Source organism: Falco naumanni, chromosome 4 (assembly GCF_017639655.2).
Source record: "Falco naumanni isolate bFalNau1 chromosome 4, bFalNau1.pat, whole genome shotgun sequence".
Taxonomy (NCBI): Eukaryota; Metazoa; Chordata; class Aves; order Falconiformes; family Falconidae; genus Falco; species Falco naumanni.
The window spans coordinates 62,340,919-62,358,308 of NC_054057.1; the positions used below are offsets into that span (position 1 = coordinate 62,340,919).

Sequence of the window (17,390 nt, forward strand, 5' to 3'; positions counted from 1 at the left end):
TCCTTCTGCCTGGGCCCTGCCACCCACCAAATTCACATAATGCTCCTGGTTCCTAAATTACACAACTTGGCATTTGGTCCCCCTCTGACAACCCAGGATCTCACAAATCCTCATCACACCCCTGTCCCTGCCACTCTTCCAGCTTGGAGAGCCTCGGGCTATGCCCTCACCCAGCTAACCAGTCGGCCCTGAATATTTTTCTTTCAATCAAGTTTTTACAGTTTTAGGCCAAAGCAGTTAACACTACCATAAGCAGCTCCCTGACTCCACCCTGAGTTCCTGGGTGTGGGATGGCTGCAACCCCACACTGCCTATGATGCAGCACTCCACACCAAGCCAAAGCAAGCCATGCAGCGCTGCCAAAGACTGACATAGGCAATCAAAGCATCTTCCCTGCCTCTCTCCTGCTTATTTGTATGTGTCCTCAGTGGCCACAGGGACAAGCAGGACACCATCACTGCAGGATCTGGCCAGGATAAGAGCATTCAGACACCCCCAGGCAGGACAACACATCTTTAATGCTCCAAAGGACTTGGCAGGAGGAGATGCAGCAACGTGCAGAGGGGATCCAGGCCAGGCAGAGCTGCAGCGAGTTTGCAATGCAATGCTGTCATTCCCACGCCTCTTGCCTGCTCAGCTCGCCAAGGGAACAGGCAGGGGACCGGGAGACATCTGACCCTATCAGGAACACAGCTGGATATAGGTTTCTTGTGACCAGAGCCAAAAATACGGGAAGACCTTCTCAGTGAAGGAGGCCTTGAACTGCAAAATCTCCACCATGTTCTCTGCATTGTAGAAGATCACTTGGCCCTCTTCATAGTCCAGGTGGACCCTGATTCTCCGGGCTTCTTCCATCAGTGCCAGCGGGGAAGGGGGCATGTGGAGTGCCGTGTACTGGCGATCCCAGTCCCGCCGCAGGGCCCAGATCTTCCCCATGGCCATGGTGAGCGAGTCCTTCCTCCGCACAGACTCCACAGCCACCCCTGCAGCCCAGCTGTCCCCATCCCCTACCTCTAGCTCCCAGTAATGCCTCCCAGACGTGAATCCCTGGGAGCCCAGCACGCTGGGGCTGCCTGTGAATCTCTTGGGGTTGTTGGGGAGGTTTTGATGTCCATCTCCCAGCCGCACGGTTCTGCAGTCCTTTGAGAGAGCGAGGTACGGGCTTGCCGTCTCTGGGTCCAGTGTCACCTCCACTAATGCATGACAGAGAGAAATGTCAGTCCATTGCCTGTTGAGGAATGAAGCAGCACCTCTCCCCCCTCTTTTGCGGGACCAGGACATGCCCTGTGAGCACAACAGGCACTCACTCATGCCCCACGGGTGCATGCCTGCAGCACCCACAGCCCCCTCAGGCAGCATGGGACACAGGACCCATGGGCAAAGGAACACTCCCTGAAGCAAGAGTAAGCCAGGCTGCGTCCCCATGCACAGAGGACAGCCATGAAGGACTCTGCTAAACTTGCTTCCAAGTCTGCTGGATATTGCTGGCTCTAAGTGTGATGGGGCTGCAGCCAGACTGGGTGTGGAGGAGCAACATATCCCCGTGGGTGTGAGGAGCATTGCCTGCAAGGCAGCAGTGGTGGCAGGCCAGTCCCTGCTCCAGTGACAAGGGGAACAACTGCTCACCAAAGGGAAAATAAGTTCCTAACCCTGCTCCACCGAGTAACCAGGCAATCTCACTGCAGAGCCAGAGCTGCCTGTTCATGAGGGGTGTTCTGCTGCCATCCCGCGGCCATCCCACAAGGCCGCAGAGGTGTCACACTGCGCAGTGCCACCACCCCAGGTCCTCTGCTAAACCCCCTCCCTCCGAGGCCCCAGCTCACAGCAGGGACCACAGCGCAGGGGAACCTGAGGCACACCTATCCTGTGCCTCGGGTCCTTCATCCCAAAACCTGAGAGGACTGAGACCAGCCTCAGCACAAACGGTGCCTGCAATGCTGTGGGGACCATGTGGCCCCCAAGCACCTGCAAAAGCATTGCCAATCCATGCCTAAAAGCCTTCTCAAAATGCAAACAGCCCCTCTGCTTAACTAGTCACAGCCTTACACATCACAGCATAAGAATAAAGTCTCCAGGGACAAGGAAGCTGAGGGCCTCGTGCTGTCCCAGCCCTCATTTGGTGTTAAGAGGACAGCATTGCTGGGTGCTGCCTGGCATGGGGACAGGTTTTTACAGCAAGCCAAGTCAAAACAGAGGGCCAAGTTTTAGACAGACCCTGGATTCAGATGTTCTGGTGTGAGCCCATCTCTGTGCCGAGGATGTAAGGAAACTCATTCTGGAAAGCTTTTTTCCCTCGTTTGTGCCTACTGGCTCCAGAAACTTACCCCTTTCTCTGTCCATCGTGCTCAGCAGGTTCACTAGAGGAAGGAAAGGAAGATGTATGAGTCTCTCCCCTTGAGGAATCTTTCCTGCTCCCTATCAGGACAGCAAGCCTGATGCAGAGCTCGCTCCCCAGCTCCCACAGCCCCATGCTCCAGCAAATCCCATCTTGGAGACAGGCCCTGTCCGGAGCAGGCCTGTGTTGCTCCCAAAGCCCAGGCAGAGGCACCAGGCAGCAAGGATCTCCCGCTGCACCTGAGCCCAAGGGAAGCACAGCATGGAGAGCAGCCCTGACACCGGCTACACAGCAAGGCATCACAATGCTTCTTTGCTTTACCTTTGAATTGGGCCACCACACCCATGACCAGCTGGCTCATCTCAAAGAGGTTCTTAACGGTCCTCTCCAGCCCTGGGGAAACCAGCTCCGGCATCGGGGCCTTTGCTGCCTCACAGCTGAGTGGGAAACAACACAGAGGAGCTCTGACCCCAGCAGTCAACAAGCACAATGGGCCAGGAGGGAAACGGGGAAAACACCCTACAGCAACAGATCTCAGGGGGGCTGCGTCCCAGCTATTAGCACGGGAACCTCGTCTTAACAGGGGTGCAATGACTGCTGGTTCCAGGTAACATCACATTAAACCCCAAATACCAAGCAGGGCAAAGCCACCTCCCTCCCAGCTGCTGCTGCTCGGCCACCTGCAGTATTTCCAAACCTCTGCCCAAGAGCCGGGCAGGAGGAGAGCGACACTGAGCCTGTTTCATACCTGCTCAGGGTTTTGCCAACATCCTGAAAGAGAGAAAACACCAGGTCAGCTCTGGCACTGCCAAGAAGAACCACGGTCCCCAGGGCAGTGAGTTACAGTCACTCCCCTGCTGCATGAAGCAGAGTGACGGGGATCAGGGGTGTCACACCACTCTCCTGGGGACACTTCAGTGACTCACTCCCCCAAATCCTCGCCTTCCCTCAGCTCACACAGCAGGCCCAGACTCACACCAGCCACACCACGCACCGTGGTGTCACAGCCTGTCTGCTCCCAGGCACTGGGCTGCACGGGCACTGGGATGCAGAGGGTCCTGGGTGGGTGCCCCCAGCCTCGCCAGGGCGGTCACAGCACCCAGGTGGGTGATGCAGCCTCACCATAAGGAACTCAACCATTGGCTGGTCACGTTTCTTCTCTATCTCTGCAATCAGCGTGTCCAGCAGCGATTTCCTCTCCAAAACACTGGAAACATATTCATGGCGCTTCTTGGTGAGGTCCCCATGCACCCCATCGAGCTGGGCCAGCAGGACATCCTCCTGCTCCCGCAGGAACTGCTGCAGCTGCTCAAAGGTGCCTCTCAGTTTCTGCCGCTCCGAGGCCACCTTCTCCTGCAAGGCACCCGCACGGAGGCCCCTGAGCCATCCCATCCTCTGGCTGCCTCCATGCAGGCACGGGGACCCAGCACTGCGCAGAGCTGGGCAAGGATCATGGGGAGAAGGGGAAGGGGTTTTGGAGAGGAAAAGCTGCAAGAGTGGAAGGGGGAGGGGCGTGTCAAGTCTGGATGTTGATGGACCCCAGGCAACAGCAGAGTCTGAAGGAGAGCAGGATGGAAAAATGATATATAGGATGGATAGAGAAGGGGAGAGAAAATAGTGTTGTTATGGAAAAGGAGATAAATATAGATGGGGAAAGATGGGGTGCGCCCCTGAAGACGGGTGGGTAAGCAGGCAGGGGGGGCACGGCATGCAGACGGACACAGAAACACATACCAGCAGGTCACAAATTTTCTCTTCTCCTTTGGGTTTAAATTCTTCTTTCTCTTTTTGTAGAAAAACCAGGTTAGTCTGGAGCGTCTCCTGGAGGGGGGGAGGGAACGTATTTGATGATTTTGGGGTGACGTCTGCAGGAGATGTCACTGAACAGCCCCTGTGGGGGACAGCACCGCTCTGCAGGCTCACCGCGGGTGGGTGTGCAGCTCAGCACTGTTGGAGACAGCACCCACCTCTCGCAGCACACGTTACAGGCTAGGGAGATCCCCACGCACAGCTGTTTTGGCCAGAAATATTTCTAGAACAGCTTCATGAGGAAACCCTGAAGTTTGTGGTTTGTTTGTTTTTGTTGTTGTTTTGTTTTAATTAGGAAAAACAACTTTTGGTATCGGAAGTGGGATCTGTGGGAAGAGGTTTGCAGTGACAGCAGCACTGTGTCTGAGATGCACTCCATAAATTTGCTGGAGTGTTAAATAAAAAAAACTTGGGCTCTTCTGAGCCCTGCCCTGTGGCAGAGCGAGCTGCTGCTGGGGGGGGACCTCAGCCCACACACAGTGGGGAGACCATGTCCCTGTTCCTGGCTGGGGACATACCTGGCGTTAGGGACCTTGTGGGGCCACAAAGGGGTGAGCAGTAAGAGGGACCTGTGCTCCTGCATGGGCTGCGGGGAGGCGATGGACAGCAGGAGCCACGGGAGCACCAGCAGCCCCAGCTGGGTGGCAGGGATAGAGGACCCCCACCCGTGGTGACAGGGACCCCCAACTACAGCCAGATGGGGACTCCCAGCCAGCAGCTGGATGAGGACCAAAATCCATGGCTGGGAAAGGACCCTAACCTGTGCTCTGAGCGGACCCCAGTCCATAAACTGTGGGGTACCTCTGCCTGTGCTCAGAGGGGACCCCAACCTGTGCTGGAGGGGTCCCAAGATCTCTGCCAGTGAAGGGACCCCTGCCTGTGTGCAGAGAGGACCCTGAAATGTGCCTGGAAGGCCCCCCAGCCCATGCCCAGAGGTGACCCTGACCTGTGTGCCCTGAAGGGACCCCAGCCCATACCAGGGAAGAGACTTCAGCCCCTGTCTGGGAGGGACCCTCCACCCATACCAGGGAAGAGACTCAGCCCCGGCCCATACAGGGGAAGGGACCAGCCTCTCACTAGGGAGGACCCCAGCACCTTGTTCAGGGGCACCCCACGCCCTGTCTGGGGAAAGGCCCGCTGCCCCTCTCCGGGAGGGACCCCAGCCCGTACCAGGGAAGGGACCGGCCCCTGCCCCGGGACCCCCGTCCCCCGGGGGCTCCCCCCTACCCGGAGCAGCGGGGCGGCCTCCTCGGCGGGGCGGGCGCGGTGGTGGCGGTGCGGGGAGCCCTCCCGGCACAGGGAGCACAGCGGGGTGCGGCAGCTCTCGCAGAAGAGCCCCAGGATCTCGCCGTGCGCCGGGCAGCGGGGCCGACGCGCCTCGTCCCCCAGCGCCTCGGCCAGCTCGGCCACTGCGCGCAGCGCGCGGTTGGGCCGCAGCGAGCCCGGCGCCACGGGGGCGCGGCACTGCGGGCAGGCGGCGGGACGCGGCGGCGACCCCAGCACGGCCTCCAGGCAGGGCCCGCAGAAACTGTGGCCGCACTCGGTGACGAGGGGCTGGGAGAAGAGCTCCAGGCACACAGGGCAGGTGGCCTCGGCCTGCAGCGCCTCGCCCAGCGCCAGCACGGCCCGCGCCATGCCCCAGCCACCGCTTCCCGGAAAGGGCGCGGGGCGCCGGGCGGCCGCCGGGGGGCGGAGCGGGGCGGGGGCGGGGCTGCGGGCGGGGGCGGGGCGTGTGCCCGTGCGTGGGGTGGGCGCGTCTGTGCACATGGGGGGCGCGTGTGTGTGCGGATGTGTGCGTGTGTGTGTGTGCACATGGGGGAGTGTGCATGCGTGTCTGTGCAGAGGGATCTATATGCATGCCCGTGTGCTGGTGTGTGCACGCATGTCTGTGCACATGGGGGAGTGTGTATGTGAGTCTTTGTACATGGATGTCTGTGCATGTCTATCTGTGGATGTGTGTGCATGCATATGTTCACATGGGTGTCTGTGCGTGTCTGTCTGTGCATGCATATCCGTCCACATGGACGTATGTGTGCATGCGTATCTATGCATATGGGGGGGGTGTATAGGTGTGCCTGTGCACTTGTATGTGCATAGCTGTGCATATATGTTGGCATGTGAATATATGTGTGGAGTCATGAGCATGCATGTGTGCAAGTCTACTTGTGAGTGAATGTGTGTATGCATATGGGCCTTTACATTGGTGTGTGCTTGTGTGTATATGTTGGCATACGTGTATATGTGTATTTGCATGCATGCATCTACATGTGCGTATGTGTATGTGTGTGAATATGTGTGTTGGCACGTGTATGTCAGTGCATATCTTTGTGCATATATGTGTGCATGCATGTGCATATGTGTAGCCATGTGTGTTGGGGTGCGAGTGTGTGTGCATACTTGTGTGCCTTTGCATTGGCATGTGCATGCATGTATGTAAGTATGTGTATGCATCTGTCTGCACATGGATGTACATATATATGTATGCACATGCAGATCTGTGTGTACATGTATCTGTGCATGTGTGTTGGCACGTGTGTGTATATCCGTGCTGGTGTGCTTGTGTGTTGACACGTGGGTGGGTATGAGTCTGCATGTTTGTGTGTGCAAGAACGTGTGTGTCTGTGTACCAATGCGCTGTGCACACGTCTGTTCCCCAGCACAGTCGTAGTCTGCCTGGGCTGTGAGCCGGCATGCTGCAGCACGCTGCTGCCAGCCACCTCGGCTGCTCTGGCCACTTAAATCAATTGAATCATTTACAACATATGTACAACATACACATGCCAGGAGCGCTGGGCAGCTCGTGCCCCATGCCTTCCCTGGGCCTCGGAGCTGCTTCCTGGCCGCGGGGCTGGTGGTTAATGCAGTTGAAGGGATTGGGTCAGTGCGGCAGCTGTGACACACAGGAGCCGAGTGTCATCGGGTCCTCAAGCCACTTCCCAGGCCCACTGCCCGCTGCCAGCCCCCTGCCACAGGGAGATCCCACCAAACTGAGGGGCTGCCCTGGCACCGGGCATCCAGCTTCCATCCTGCGCCCCACGGCTGCTGCCGGCTCTCCACATCCCTCCTGTACTCTCACCCCAGCCCCAAAGCACCCGGGGGGTAGTGGTGATGCTTAGTGATGAGAAGAGGGTCTTCGGGAGCCCCTCAAGCCCCCTCGTCTCCTGCAGGCTGTGGAGGCATGTCCCCTCTGTGCTGCAGCACCTGCAGGTGCTGGGTGCCCAGAATCAGCCCCCTCCCATGTTCAGCTGCCACCCTGGTGTGCTGCCAGCCTGGGCCCAAGGAGCCACCCTGGCATTTCTGGGGACACTGCGCACCACTGGCACGTTGATGGCAGCCAGGCAGTAAGGCAGGCAAAGAACCCCGCTCCCCAGGTGGTTACTGCCCTGTGATAAGCCCCTGCCACCCTGCCACCCGCTTTCCTGCCATGGCAGGTCCCCGAACTCAGTCCCAGCCACTGTGGAGGCACTGGCATGATGCTTTCAGCCCTGGTCCACCGTCACTGTAGTGTTCTGGGGTGACATCCCAGTTTCCCTGCTCAGTCAGAGCCCCTGAGCTGCATCCAGCCCCCCAGCACCCTGGGCCAGGGAGGGCCAGATAAGAGTGACTGAGCCAGGGACAGGAGCACTCGCAGTTGGTCCTGCGGGCCAGTGCCATTAACCCCGACAGCTGAGCAGTGGTTTAGCCGAGGACCGTGCAGCACCCAGCACTCCCCAAACAAACCTGCCTGCAATTAAGTGGAGGGTGCTGATAACCCGCAGACAACTCAGAGGGCAGCAAGGCTGCTCGAGCATGTGCCACCCCCAAATCTGTGCCCTGCAGCACTGCCACCTCTGTGTTTTTTTTGGTGCCACTGCTGCCCCGAGCTCAGCGCCTGTGATGGCTGTCATCCTCCCCAGTGTGGGAGGTGTGGCTGCAGATGGCCTGTTGACATTCTCACCGCTGAAGGTCACCTGGATGTTGTTAAATCCTGGCAGTGTCCACAACACCACTACGTGCGTGCACAGCAGGTGAGGAGCAGCACGACCGGAGAGCAGCTGCTGTGTGAGGCCCAGTGACGCCGAGCAGAGCACGGGCACTGCCAGCCCGGCCATGCTGTGGTGAGGAGGGGGCCGCCTGTCCCCGGGGCTCCCCAGGCAGGTCCCAGCACCGCAGAGGGGCTTGTATGGGCACCTAAGTGCCTGCTTTGCCAAAAAGAAAAAAGCTGAATCCATCCATTTTTAGGAAGAAAAAAGGACAGTGCTGGGTCCGTGGCACTGCCAGCGTGATGACCATCAGCTGCTGAGAATCAGAGTCAGTTCTGCTTTTAATTTCTTTACTCCCCCTAACTGCATTCAGTTCTGATGAGGGGGATGCAGGGAGGCTGCCAAGGGGCACAGGGCAGCCAGCTGGGCTCCAGCACCTCCCTCCAGGGACATCAGCCCCATCACAGCATGTTTAACATACCTGGGACAGTACTGTGACCTGAAACCCCAACCTGCTGCAGGGCGCTTCGGGCACCACCCGGCGGCAGCGGGAACACAGGAACCTCAGCCAGAGCCTGCTCTAGCATCCCTGAAATGCTCCCCTCCACGGCGGTGACCAGCTGGCAGCTCTTGGCACCTCTGCTGTCCTTGGGCGCGTTCTAGCACAGAAGAGGCTGTAAATTACAAATTTAGGAGAGGTTCATACGCATGGAAGGTTCTGGAGTGAGACCTTTGGTTCTGCAAAGACATTAACAGGTCCCAACAACTTATCCCATCATCGCTCTGTTTATTGATGCCACTGTTCAACATGAGATCTGACACCACCTTCCCCACGGCACCCACCCACCAGGAGCCCGGTGGGCACCAGGGAGCTGGTGTCACTGCTTCGGCCACGGCCCTCTGGGTGCCGCTCACCCAGCCACAGCCCAGCTACAGGAGCTGTGACGAGGACAACGAGACCATGGAGAACCAAGCCGCTGGAGCTAGGAGCTCAAACCAACAGTGAGGAGACTCACCCGCGTCCCACCCACCGTGACTATAGCCACAGCCGTGTGGCAAGTGGCCCTGGCAGCGAGCGCCCGGGAGCCAGGTCTCCTGCAGGCAGCCCTGAGCTGGCTGGGGCTCTTCTCGGAGCCAGCGTGGGACCTGCTCCTCCATCTGGGGCAGGAATCCCCCTGCTCCTGCTGCTGAGGAGCGCGCAGTCAACGCCACCAGCAAGGACGAGGGCAACCTGCACGCCGCAGCATGTTTCAAAGAGCAGAAGAGCAGTTAAACATGTCAAGGTCTTGTGCACAGGTACATTGTGACCCCACAGCACCCCACGGCAAGACCCACATCTACAAACCGCTCCTGCGTCCCGTGGTGGCTGGTGATGCCTTCGGTGCAGCTCTCATGGTGGCGGCAGGGCCAGCTGCCCGGGGTCGCCGCTCACCGGAGAGGTGTCTGCCACTGTGGAAGGATTAAAGCGCTAGAAATTAATGTTTGGAGGAGCCTTGCTGATGGGGTCCTACCAGAAAAAGGTTCTTTTACTGCAACTAGTATTTTATTCTATTGTATAATTCAGGAGTGCATCACAGCCCCGACAGCCGGGCAAGCACCTATCAGCGCTTCAAATCTAGACACATGGAGAATTTCCTCATCATCTGGATCTATTTATTACTCACCTCCCCCTGGCTGGGAGCTCCTTGTCGCCACGCACTGCTGAGCGGCTGTCACGTCCAGCCCGGAAAGCTGGGACGAGGCAGCGCCTCTGCAGAGCTCCTGGACAAAAGTGACTGTGCCAGTAACAGCCTACAGAGCATTTAAAAAAAAAATTTAAAAAAAATATCTTGGCGATCCTAAGTTTGCTTATCAAATAAGAAGTTCCTCCACATTTATTAAAAAAACCAAACAGTAGATTTAAAAAGCAGTTAAGAGTCCTACTCCGGCAAAACACCCTGTACAGGTTTCTTTTGTTGTTGGTTTGTTTGCTTTTTTTCGGATGGTGAAGATTCCCCCTAAATCAGCTGCTTCTGTTAATTTTATATATATATAATCTTTTAATTTTGCCGCGCGTTGCTTGCTTTAATTAATTAATTTATTTCCAAACAGCCTAGCTGTCTCCACCAGACCAGCAGCGCTACCACACAAAGCTTCCTTGATGTCCATGCCCTGAGCCGGGGGGGTGGGGAGAGATGGAGGGAGGGTGGGAGAGATGAGTGGAGGAGAAGGAGGTGGAGGAGGATGAGGAGGGATGGAGGGAGGGGAGGGAGGGGAAGCCGTTCGCAGCCCCTCACTCTCCCATGTGCGTCCTCAGGTGGTACTTGAGGGACTGCTTGTAGCGGAAGCACTTGGTGCACTCGGTACAGGGGTAGGGCCGCTCGCCGGTGTGCGCCCGCTGGTGCTCCAGGAGGTGATGCTTCTGGGTGAAGTTCTTGCCGCACTCGGTGCAGTGGTAGGGCCGCTCGCCCGTGTGGATGCGCTGGTGCTCCAGGAGATGGTGCTTGCGGATGAAACCCTTCCCGCAGACAGCGCAGGCGTGCGGGCGCTCCCGGGTGTGGATGCGGTAATGGTTGGTGAGCTTGGACTTCTCGCTGAAGGTCTTCTCGCACTGGCTGCACTGGTAGGGCCGCTCGCCGGTGTGAGTCCGCTGGTGCCGCAGGAGGTGGGAGGGCCGGGTGAAGTTCTTCCCACACTGGGGGCAGAGGAAGGCCATCTCGCTCTTGCCGGCGTGGATCCTCTGGTGCATGATGAGGCTGATCTGCAAGCGGAAGCTCCTCCGGCACTCGCCACAGGTGAAGGGCCGCTCCCCGACGTGGGTGATCTGGTGTTTGCTGAGGCTCGACTTGTGGCTGAAGCTGCTCTCACACTCGGAGCACTTGTAGGGCTTCCCTGGAGGTGGGGGCCGCGCCTGGGGCTTGAGGCCGTGCTCGGGGCGCCGGGGGACCCCCACGCCCCGGCGCGTGTGGCTGCGCTGGTGCAGCAGGAACTGCTGCTTGTTGCGGAAGCTAAGGTCGCAGTCGTGGCACTCATAGGGCCCTTCCTTGAGGTGGTTGCGCTGGTGGATCATGAAGTTGATCTTGAGCATGAAGCTCTTCCCACACTCGGGGCAGATGTAGGGTCTCTCCCTCGTCCGGTTCCGCTGCTGGGCGATGGCCGGCTTCATCTCCCCGGAGTCCCTCTCGCAGGCGGGGGGCTTCCCCACGCGGGCAGCTGCCAGGCTCCTGGGCTGCGTTTTGGAGCTGCACTGCGCCTCACAGCCCAGCCCGGCCTCGTGGCTGGGAAACGCTGGTGGCTCGGTCCTGCCCGAGAACATGGTGCACGGCTCCAGGGTGTCAGGGTCGTCATCCTCCTCCTCCTCCTCTGTCTTGATCACGATCCCATCCTCTGAGGGGGAAAACCGGAACAGCATTAGGGTCACCGGGTGGGACGAGGCAGTCTTTTACACACCTGGGGGTCGACACAGAAACATTTGCATGGGCTTTTGCAGCTGTGTGTACTATGCCTGACCAGCCAGCTGCAGCCCGGAGCCCTGTGCCCCGGCATGGGCCACGTCCTCCCGCAGCAGCGAGGCCAGCCTGTGCGCTCCCCAGCAGGGAGGACGGACAAACCGCCTCCTGGACAGGCTCCTTCCGAGGGGGTGGCGAGACCTGCCTGCCAAAAGGTTTTGTAATTTCACCATGCTATGAGACGGAGAGGGATAAAAGTGCCATCGGTTTGCAAGGACTCCAGCAGCCGAATGATTTTGGAGCAGCTCCATCTGCTGCCCTTGGGCTGGGCTACAACAACGCGCCCCACCGCCGGCACTGCTTGATGGAAGCACAACACAGGGCTGCCGGCCTCCAGCTCCGCTCCCGAGACAGTGCGCCCAGCCTGCTACTGTCCCCTTCCTCCAGCCTCGCAGCAGCGGGGCACGGGGAGAGACCCCCTCCCTCCCAGAGGCAAACAGCGGTGGGATGGGTGGCCGCACCTCAGGCCCCTCCTTGTGTTGCAGATGCCGGGGGTGACCTGGTGTGTGTGTTTGGTGAGACCGGCCCTACTGGGAACGCGCGCAGCAGGACGCGCAGCCACCGTGCCCCGAGGTAAGGCCCATGGTGGATCCCTCACACGTCACCCCACGCTGGACTTTGAGCCAGGCCTATGTACTTTTCTAGGAAGAGCAGCCACACTTTCCCAAGAAGAGGCAGCTGACTGGAGCGGGATGGATCACAGCCACAACCCTCTCCCCTCCGATGGAGGGTTCAGTGGGGAAACCCCACGTTCCCAGTCCCCCTCTGCACCTCCACAGCAAGGAGCTTCCCTTATGCAGACACACGGGCTATCGCCGCTCGAGCGCTGGCTGCCAGCACCTGCACTCAGTGGGAGCATCGCTGCCGCTCCTGCTCAGCCCTGCCAGCCGCGGCCCCACGCATCAGCAGAGGTGCTGGCTCTTGGATAAGCATCGGCTCCAGCCCTGCTGGTGGCTTGGCTGGTTTCCTTTAGAAAACTGTGAGGAGACCACAGAATCTATGAGTCGGAGTTGGGGAAGACCTCAAGAGCCCAGCTCTATCCTTCTCAGTTAGTGTTACGCCATCGCAAAGCCATCAGAAGGCAGGGAACCCAGGGAGGCCAACAGCCCATCTCCCTGCCTTCCCGTCTGTGCCCTCTGAGCACATCCGTAGGGCCTGTCCCATACCTGCCACCCAACTAGCAGCCTCCCACTCATGAAGCACCCAGTGCCATCTTCTCATCTCTCCACTAAAGAACCTCACTTTTCCCCTTTCTTCCTGGCAGCTCGCATGCCACAGACCTCTGGCCGCCCTCCTTCCCATCCTCCAGACCTGCCCGCAGACCCCCACACTGGTCAGCGTGCAGGACTGCACACACTGCTCCAGCAGTCTCCAGTGTGTAAGTGCCTGAGTGGCTTAGACCATTCCTCCGCATGGCTAACACCAGGGCAGGAGTCCTCAACTGACATCCTGCCCTCTGCAACGGCGGGATTTTGGCAGCAGGGGCTCACTGGGGCTCTCACAAAATGCTGCCTGAGACACATCCTCCCCCAGTCTCCACGTGTAACAAGGCCTTTTCCCACCCACCCAGGACTGTGTCACTGCTCACTCCACTCTGGAGCAGTCAGGTGCCCGCAGAGACCACGCTCTGGTGTCCACCACACACGTGCTGCTTCCTCCTCCCAGCCCCAGCTCTGACTGCAGCTGCTTGCGAGGTTGCCACAGCCAGAAACTTCCCTTCTGGTGCTGGTTCTGGGGGCATTTAGCCCTTCTTTTTCGTCCAACCCATTGCCCACTTTTGCCTGGATCCACCACAGCCCCTCCTGGGCCTCCTGTCCCCCCAACACGCCACATGCCGTGCGTCTCACCTGTGCAGCTCCCGTGGTGAACGATGACTCTCTGGATCTCATTGAAGTCAGCTACATACTCAGACGAGTCACCCAGGCTGGTCCCTGGGAGGTCCCTTGGCGGGGAGACGGAGCCGTAGGGGCTCTCGCAGGCTGCCTCCTCATCCGGACTCTGGAAGCTCCCCTCCGACTGCCCTGACATCCCATGCAGCTCCGGGTTCTCAGGGCTGTCCTCAGGAAGGAGCTCCTCCGTTTTGATCACAACCCTTATACCAGCTGCAGCAAAGACAGATTCCCACCCACCATCATTCCTGGGAGCCAGGATGAAGGAAGCGCTCACAGCAATCCCCGCCGGCCTCCCGCAGCCCCGCTCTGGCTGCTGATCCCACAGAGGGGTTTTGTTCACTTGGCCAGTTCCTCCCTCCCTTCAGCCCCTGCCCTTCAGCCGCCCCTGCCACACTCCTGCCTCTCTCCTGGGATCCCCCATAGCACAGGGGACTCACTGCACCTGGCCTGGGGACTCAGCGCCGGTAGTTCAGCACCACTCGGCCACCCCACATCCCCTGGCTGGCAGCTCCCTGCGGGCAGATTATTTTTCTCTTCCCGTTGGCCTCAAGATCCTCAACTTAAAGATCCTTGTGACCAAAAGCACAGGTGGGGGGCGGAGTGACCCCATGCCCACAGCTCAGGGCCAGAGACCAGCAGTGGAGCTGACAGCATCTCTTCTAGAAGACCCCCTTATCCCCTTAGCGACCCCCCTTATCTGAGAGCAGGAGTTGCTCCGGGATGCAGGGTCCCCAGTGCCCCGCTCCCAGCCCAGCCTTGCCCGTGGAGAAACACCTCAGCACCCTGAGTCCCAGTGCACAGGATGGGAGCCGGCTGTCCTGCCCTGGGAGGATGCTCCAAGGATAAACCCAGGCACCATCCGCACAACCAGAGACGATGGAGAGGATTTTTTGGGTGGATGGCTTTTCCCAATGGGACCCGGATTCTCCTTTCTTGCCAAGCACACCAGCTCCCCGAGGACCCGCTCTGGTTGCAGATGCTTCCCTTGCCAATGGCTCCTAGTGCCCAACACTCCAGGCTCCACTTGCCCTGGTTTATATGTTGAGCTGCAGCTGGACATCAAGTCTCTGACCAGCCAAACGTTCCCCGCTCGCATGGAAGGCTCCTCCCGAGAACCTCCCCAGACACAGCTCTCAGCATCACTTGCTTTAGCCTCAGGGTGAGCAGCTCCTCTGGAGGCAACCTACGGCTCCCCTTGTGCTAAGCTGCTGTCTCACCTGCGGTGGCATCGGTAATGATCTCACTCTCCTCCAAGTCCTGCTCGTTCCTGACCCGCGATTCCTCTCCTTGCTCAATCTGAGACAAAACACCAGGTTTGGAAATTGCATAGTCTGTTGAGAGACAGAGGGATGGAGCGAGGGATTACCGCACAAAGAATCCTAATACCGGCTTCCACCTCTCCCCAGTGCCCAGGGGTGGGACACGTGAAGACACTCAGGAACATCCAGAGGGTCTGCAGGCACAAAAGCCCAGTGCTGCCAGCAGGCTGGGCTCCCGGGGTGGGCAGAAGGGATTCATGGAGGCAGGAGCTGGGTGCCTCACACAGAGGAACTACCTTCTAGAAGAAACCCAAGCTGTGTGTTTTTCTGGCAAGGTTTTAGAACTTCTCAGGCAAATTCCTGGCTCTCCTGAAGCCAAAAGCATTTCACCTCTGGTCCCAGCAGTGCCATTTCTCCTGCAGTTTTGGTATGAAATGCCCCAAAGGCGCACAGCTCGGGTAGCATCAGACAATTTTTCCCTCTTGCAAAAGTTTCCTCTACAAGGGGTGCGTGGGCTGGTACCCGCTGCAGAGCCAGAGGATGAAGGGAAGCCCTCCCAGCAGCCCTGGGGAAGGGGTTGCTTTTCAACCGAGTAACCCTGGCTGGAAGGGGCCCCGGGAGGTCTCCAGCCCACCTGCCTGTGGGCAGCCCCCCTGCAGCCAGGACAGCACCGTGCCCCCAGCTGGGAATGAACCTGGGCATTGACACAGGCATGCCCCTACCCAGGTGAGCAACAAGCTCCTGTGGTTTGAAGTCTCCTTTTAAAATGGGACATTTGGGTCTCAAGGGGATCTCCAAGGAGGAATCAGGAGGTGCCCAAGCCTGCAGGCAGCCAGGAGAGCCTGCCTTCGCCAGGGCGAGGACACCCCGTATTTACCCAGGGAGATCAGTGACTCATAGTTCCCCTTCATCACGTTCTTGTACAGCTCCTTCTGCCACTCCTCCAGCTTCTCCCATTCCTTGTTGTTGAAATAGACGGACACATCGTCAAACGTCACCGGCACCTGCAACCACAAGCAGCACAGGTTCAAGTAGCCACCTCGCTCCCCAGTGCATTATCGCCGGCCAGCGGTGGCGGCAGCTCACTCCCACTTGGACACAGCCAGGCTTCAGCTACTCCGCAGCCATCATCAAGGTGGGTTTTGTATTTAGAACAGCTCCTGGACAGGTATTTCTCCAAGATTAAAGGTCTTGGCCAAATGGCCGGTTCTCAGTGATGAACCCAGACTGTGATTTCCCCAAACGATGCCGATCTCCTCCCCCTGGTCCCTGCACCGGCAGGGATGGCTCTGCAGAGGTGACCGGGCTTGCGCCCGCCTGGAGGGAACATAACGGAGATAAAAATCGGGCGCTAGGGCTGGACCTCATCTCTATTGATGAGCTGACGTAAAACCCCAGATTCAATTACCCCAGAACTCGAGGGAAAACTACCCGGGCCTGAAGGGCTCCCAGTTATCATTAGTTATTGTGTGCAAATTGGCCAGGAGCAGGCTGCCGCTTTCAAGCCTGTTGGCCAAGTAATAATTTTTGAGGATAAATTCAGGATGTGCAAGCTGTGCTGCGTTTGAATGGAGCTCTTCAGAGGGAAATGCAGCACTCAGCTTCTGCTCCCCGACCACACTAAGGGGGTGTCGGGGTCAGAACCCCCCTTCTCCAGACCCACTCTACTCTCTCCAGTGACGCTCACTTTGCCACATCCCGCACCTGCACTTTCTTTTAGTGAGAGGGTCGTGAAATGCAAGTAGGAACTGAATACTGATGGTGGGCTCCTTCTGAAGCTCAGCCAAGTGCAGGGAGCCCGTCCATCTTCCCTTGAACCCCAGAAGTTCCCCCTCCCTGCAGCAGCAGCCCCCACTGCTCCTTCCCTGGCCCGGCAGACCCCCACCGCAGCACCACGGTGGTAAAAGAAATGATGGTAAAAAGCAGAGCGCCACATCTGCAGTGTTTCTCTGGAGCGGCGGTTAAAAAAAACCCGAAAAGGTAAATCTGTCCCGGGGTGCACAGGGGGTGAAGCAGAACTGAAACCTCCGGCCTGAGGACGGGGGGATGTTCCCCTCGGGTCCCCAGGGGGGACACACCCGGAAGCTGCGAGGGGCAGCGCCTCCAGGTCCCCACGGCGAGCCACTCGCCTGCGCCAGGGCTCCCCACTGCGTCTCCCCCAGTCCTGCCCTCCGTGAGTGCTTTGGGAGTGTTAAGGGTGCAGAGCGGGGCTCCCGCACCCCGGGACACCGTTACCTTGGGGACTTCCCCCTTCCTGCCAGGGGGCAGCCGCAGGATCCAGAAGTTCCTGTTCTTGAGGAGGTTCTCCATGTTCTCCAGGCGCCGCTGGAGCAGCCCGTACTCCTGGATGAGGGTGCCCAGTGCCGCGCACTTGCTCTCCAGCTGGTTCCCCAGCTCCACTGCCGTCTTCTCGCAATCGATCAGCTTCTTCTCCGCCATCCCCGTCCGACCTTCCAGGTCCAGCAGGCGGGTGGAGTGGGAGTCCACCTTCCTCTCCACCGCCTGCACGGCCGCCACCACCGTCAAGGACAACTCAGCCGTCTGCGTCTCCCGCTCCGAGGTGCGCTCGGGGCCGGCCAGTGGCCGCAGGGGTGAGGGGCAGCGCGGCGGCAGCACTGGCTCCGGCGCCTGCGGGCACAGGGGTG

At 59.0% G+C, this 17,390-nt stretch overlaps 2 protein-coding genes across 2 annotated transcripts in view; both read right to left on the reverse strand.

Moving 5' to 3' along the window:
* Positions 1-498: 498 nt before the first annotated feature.
* Positions 499-5,818, reverse strand: LOC121086991 (E3 ubiquitin-protein ligase TRIM7-like). Its single transcript, XM_040591529.1, has 7 exons — positions 5,372-5,818; positions 4,070-4,156; positions 3,458-3,688; positions 3,084-3,106; positions 2,657-2,772; positions 2,325-2,357; positions 499-1,193 (listed from the first exon to the last, which is right to left on the reverse strand). The coding sequence occupies exons 1-7, from the start codon at positions 5,777-5,779 to the stop codon at positions 682-684; spliced, it is 1,410 nt and encodes a 469-aa protein (XP_040447463.1). The 5' UTR covers positions 5,780-5,818; the 3' UTR covers positions 499-681.
* Positions 5,819-8,876: 3,058 nt separating this feature from the next.
* LOC121086532 overlaps positions 8,877-17,390 on the reverse strand; it is a 40,134-nt gene continuing 31,620 nt past the window's right edge. The window contains exons 20-24 of the mRNA XM_040590434.1: positions 16,981-17,373; positions 15,623-15,749; positions 14,704-14,817; positions 13,442-13,696; positions 8,877-11,472 (exon numbers count right to left, since the gene is read on the reverse strand). Of these exons, the coding sequence (XP_040446368.1) occupies positions 10,379-11,472; positions 13,442-13,696; positions 14,704-14,817; positions 15,623-15,749; positions 16,981-17,373 (1,983 nt within the window). The 3' untranslated portion in view covers positions 8,877-10,378. The remainder of the gene's footprint in view (positions 11,473-13,441; positions 13,697-14,703; positions 14,818-15,622; positions 15,750-16,980; positions 17,374-17,390) is intronic.

Coding starts and splice junctions, on each gene's coding strand:
- LOC121086991 (XM_040591529.1), bottom strand. CDS start 5,779: ATGGCGCGGGCCGTGCTGGCGCTGGGCGAGGCGCTGCAGGCCGAGGCC. Junction 3,689..4,069: donor AGAAAATTTGTGACCTGCTG/GTATGTGTTTCT, acceptor GGTGCCTTGCAG/GAGAAGGTGGCCTCGGAGCG. Junction 2,358..2,656: donor TGTGGTGGCCCAATTCAAAG/GTAAAGCAAAGA, acceptor TCCTTCCTCTAG/TGAACCTGCTGAGCACGATG.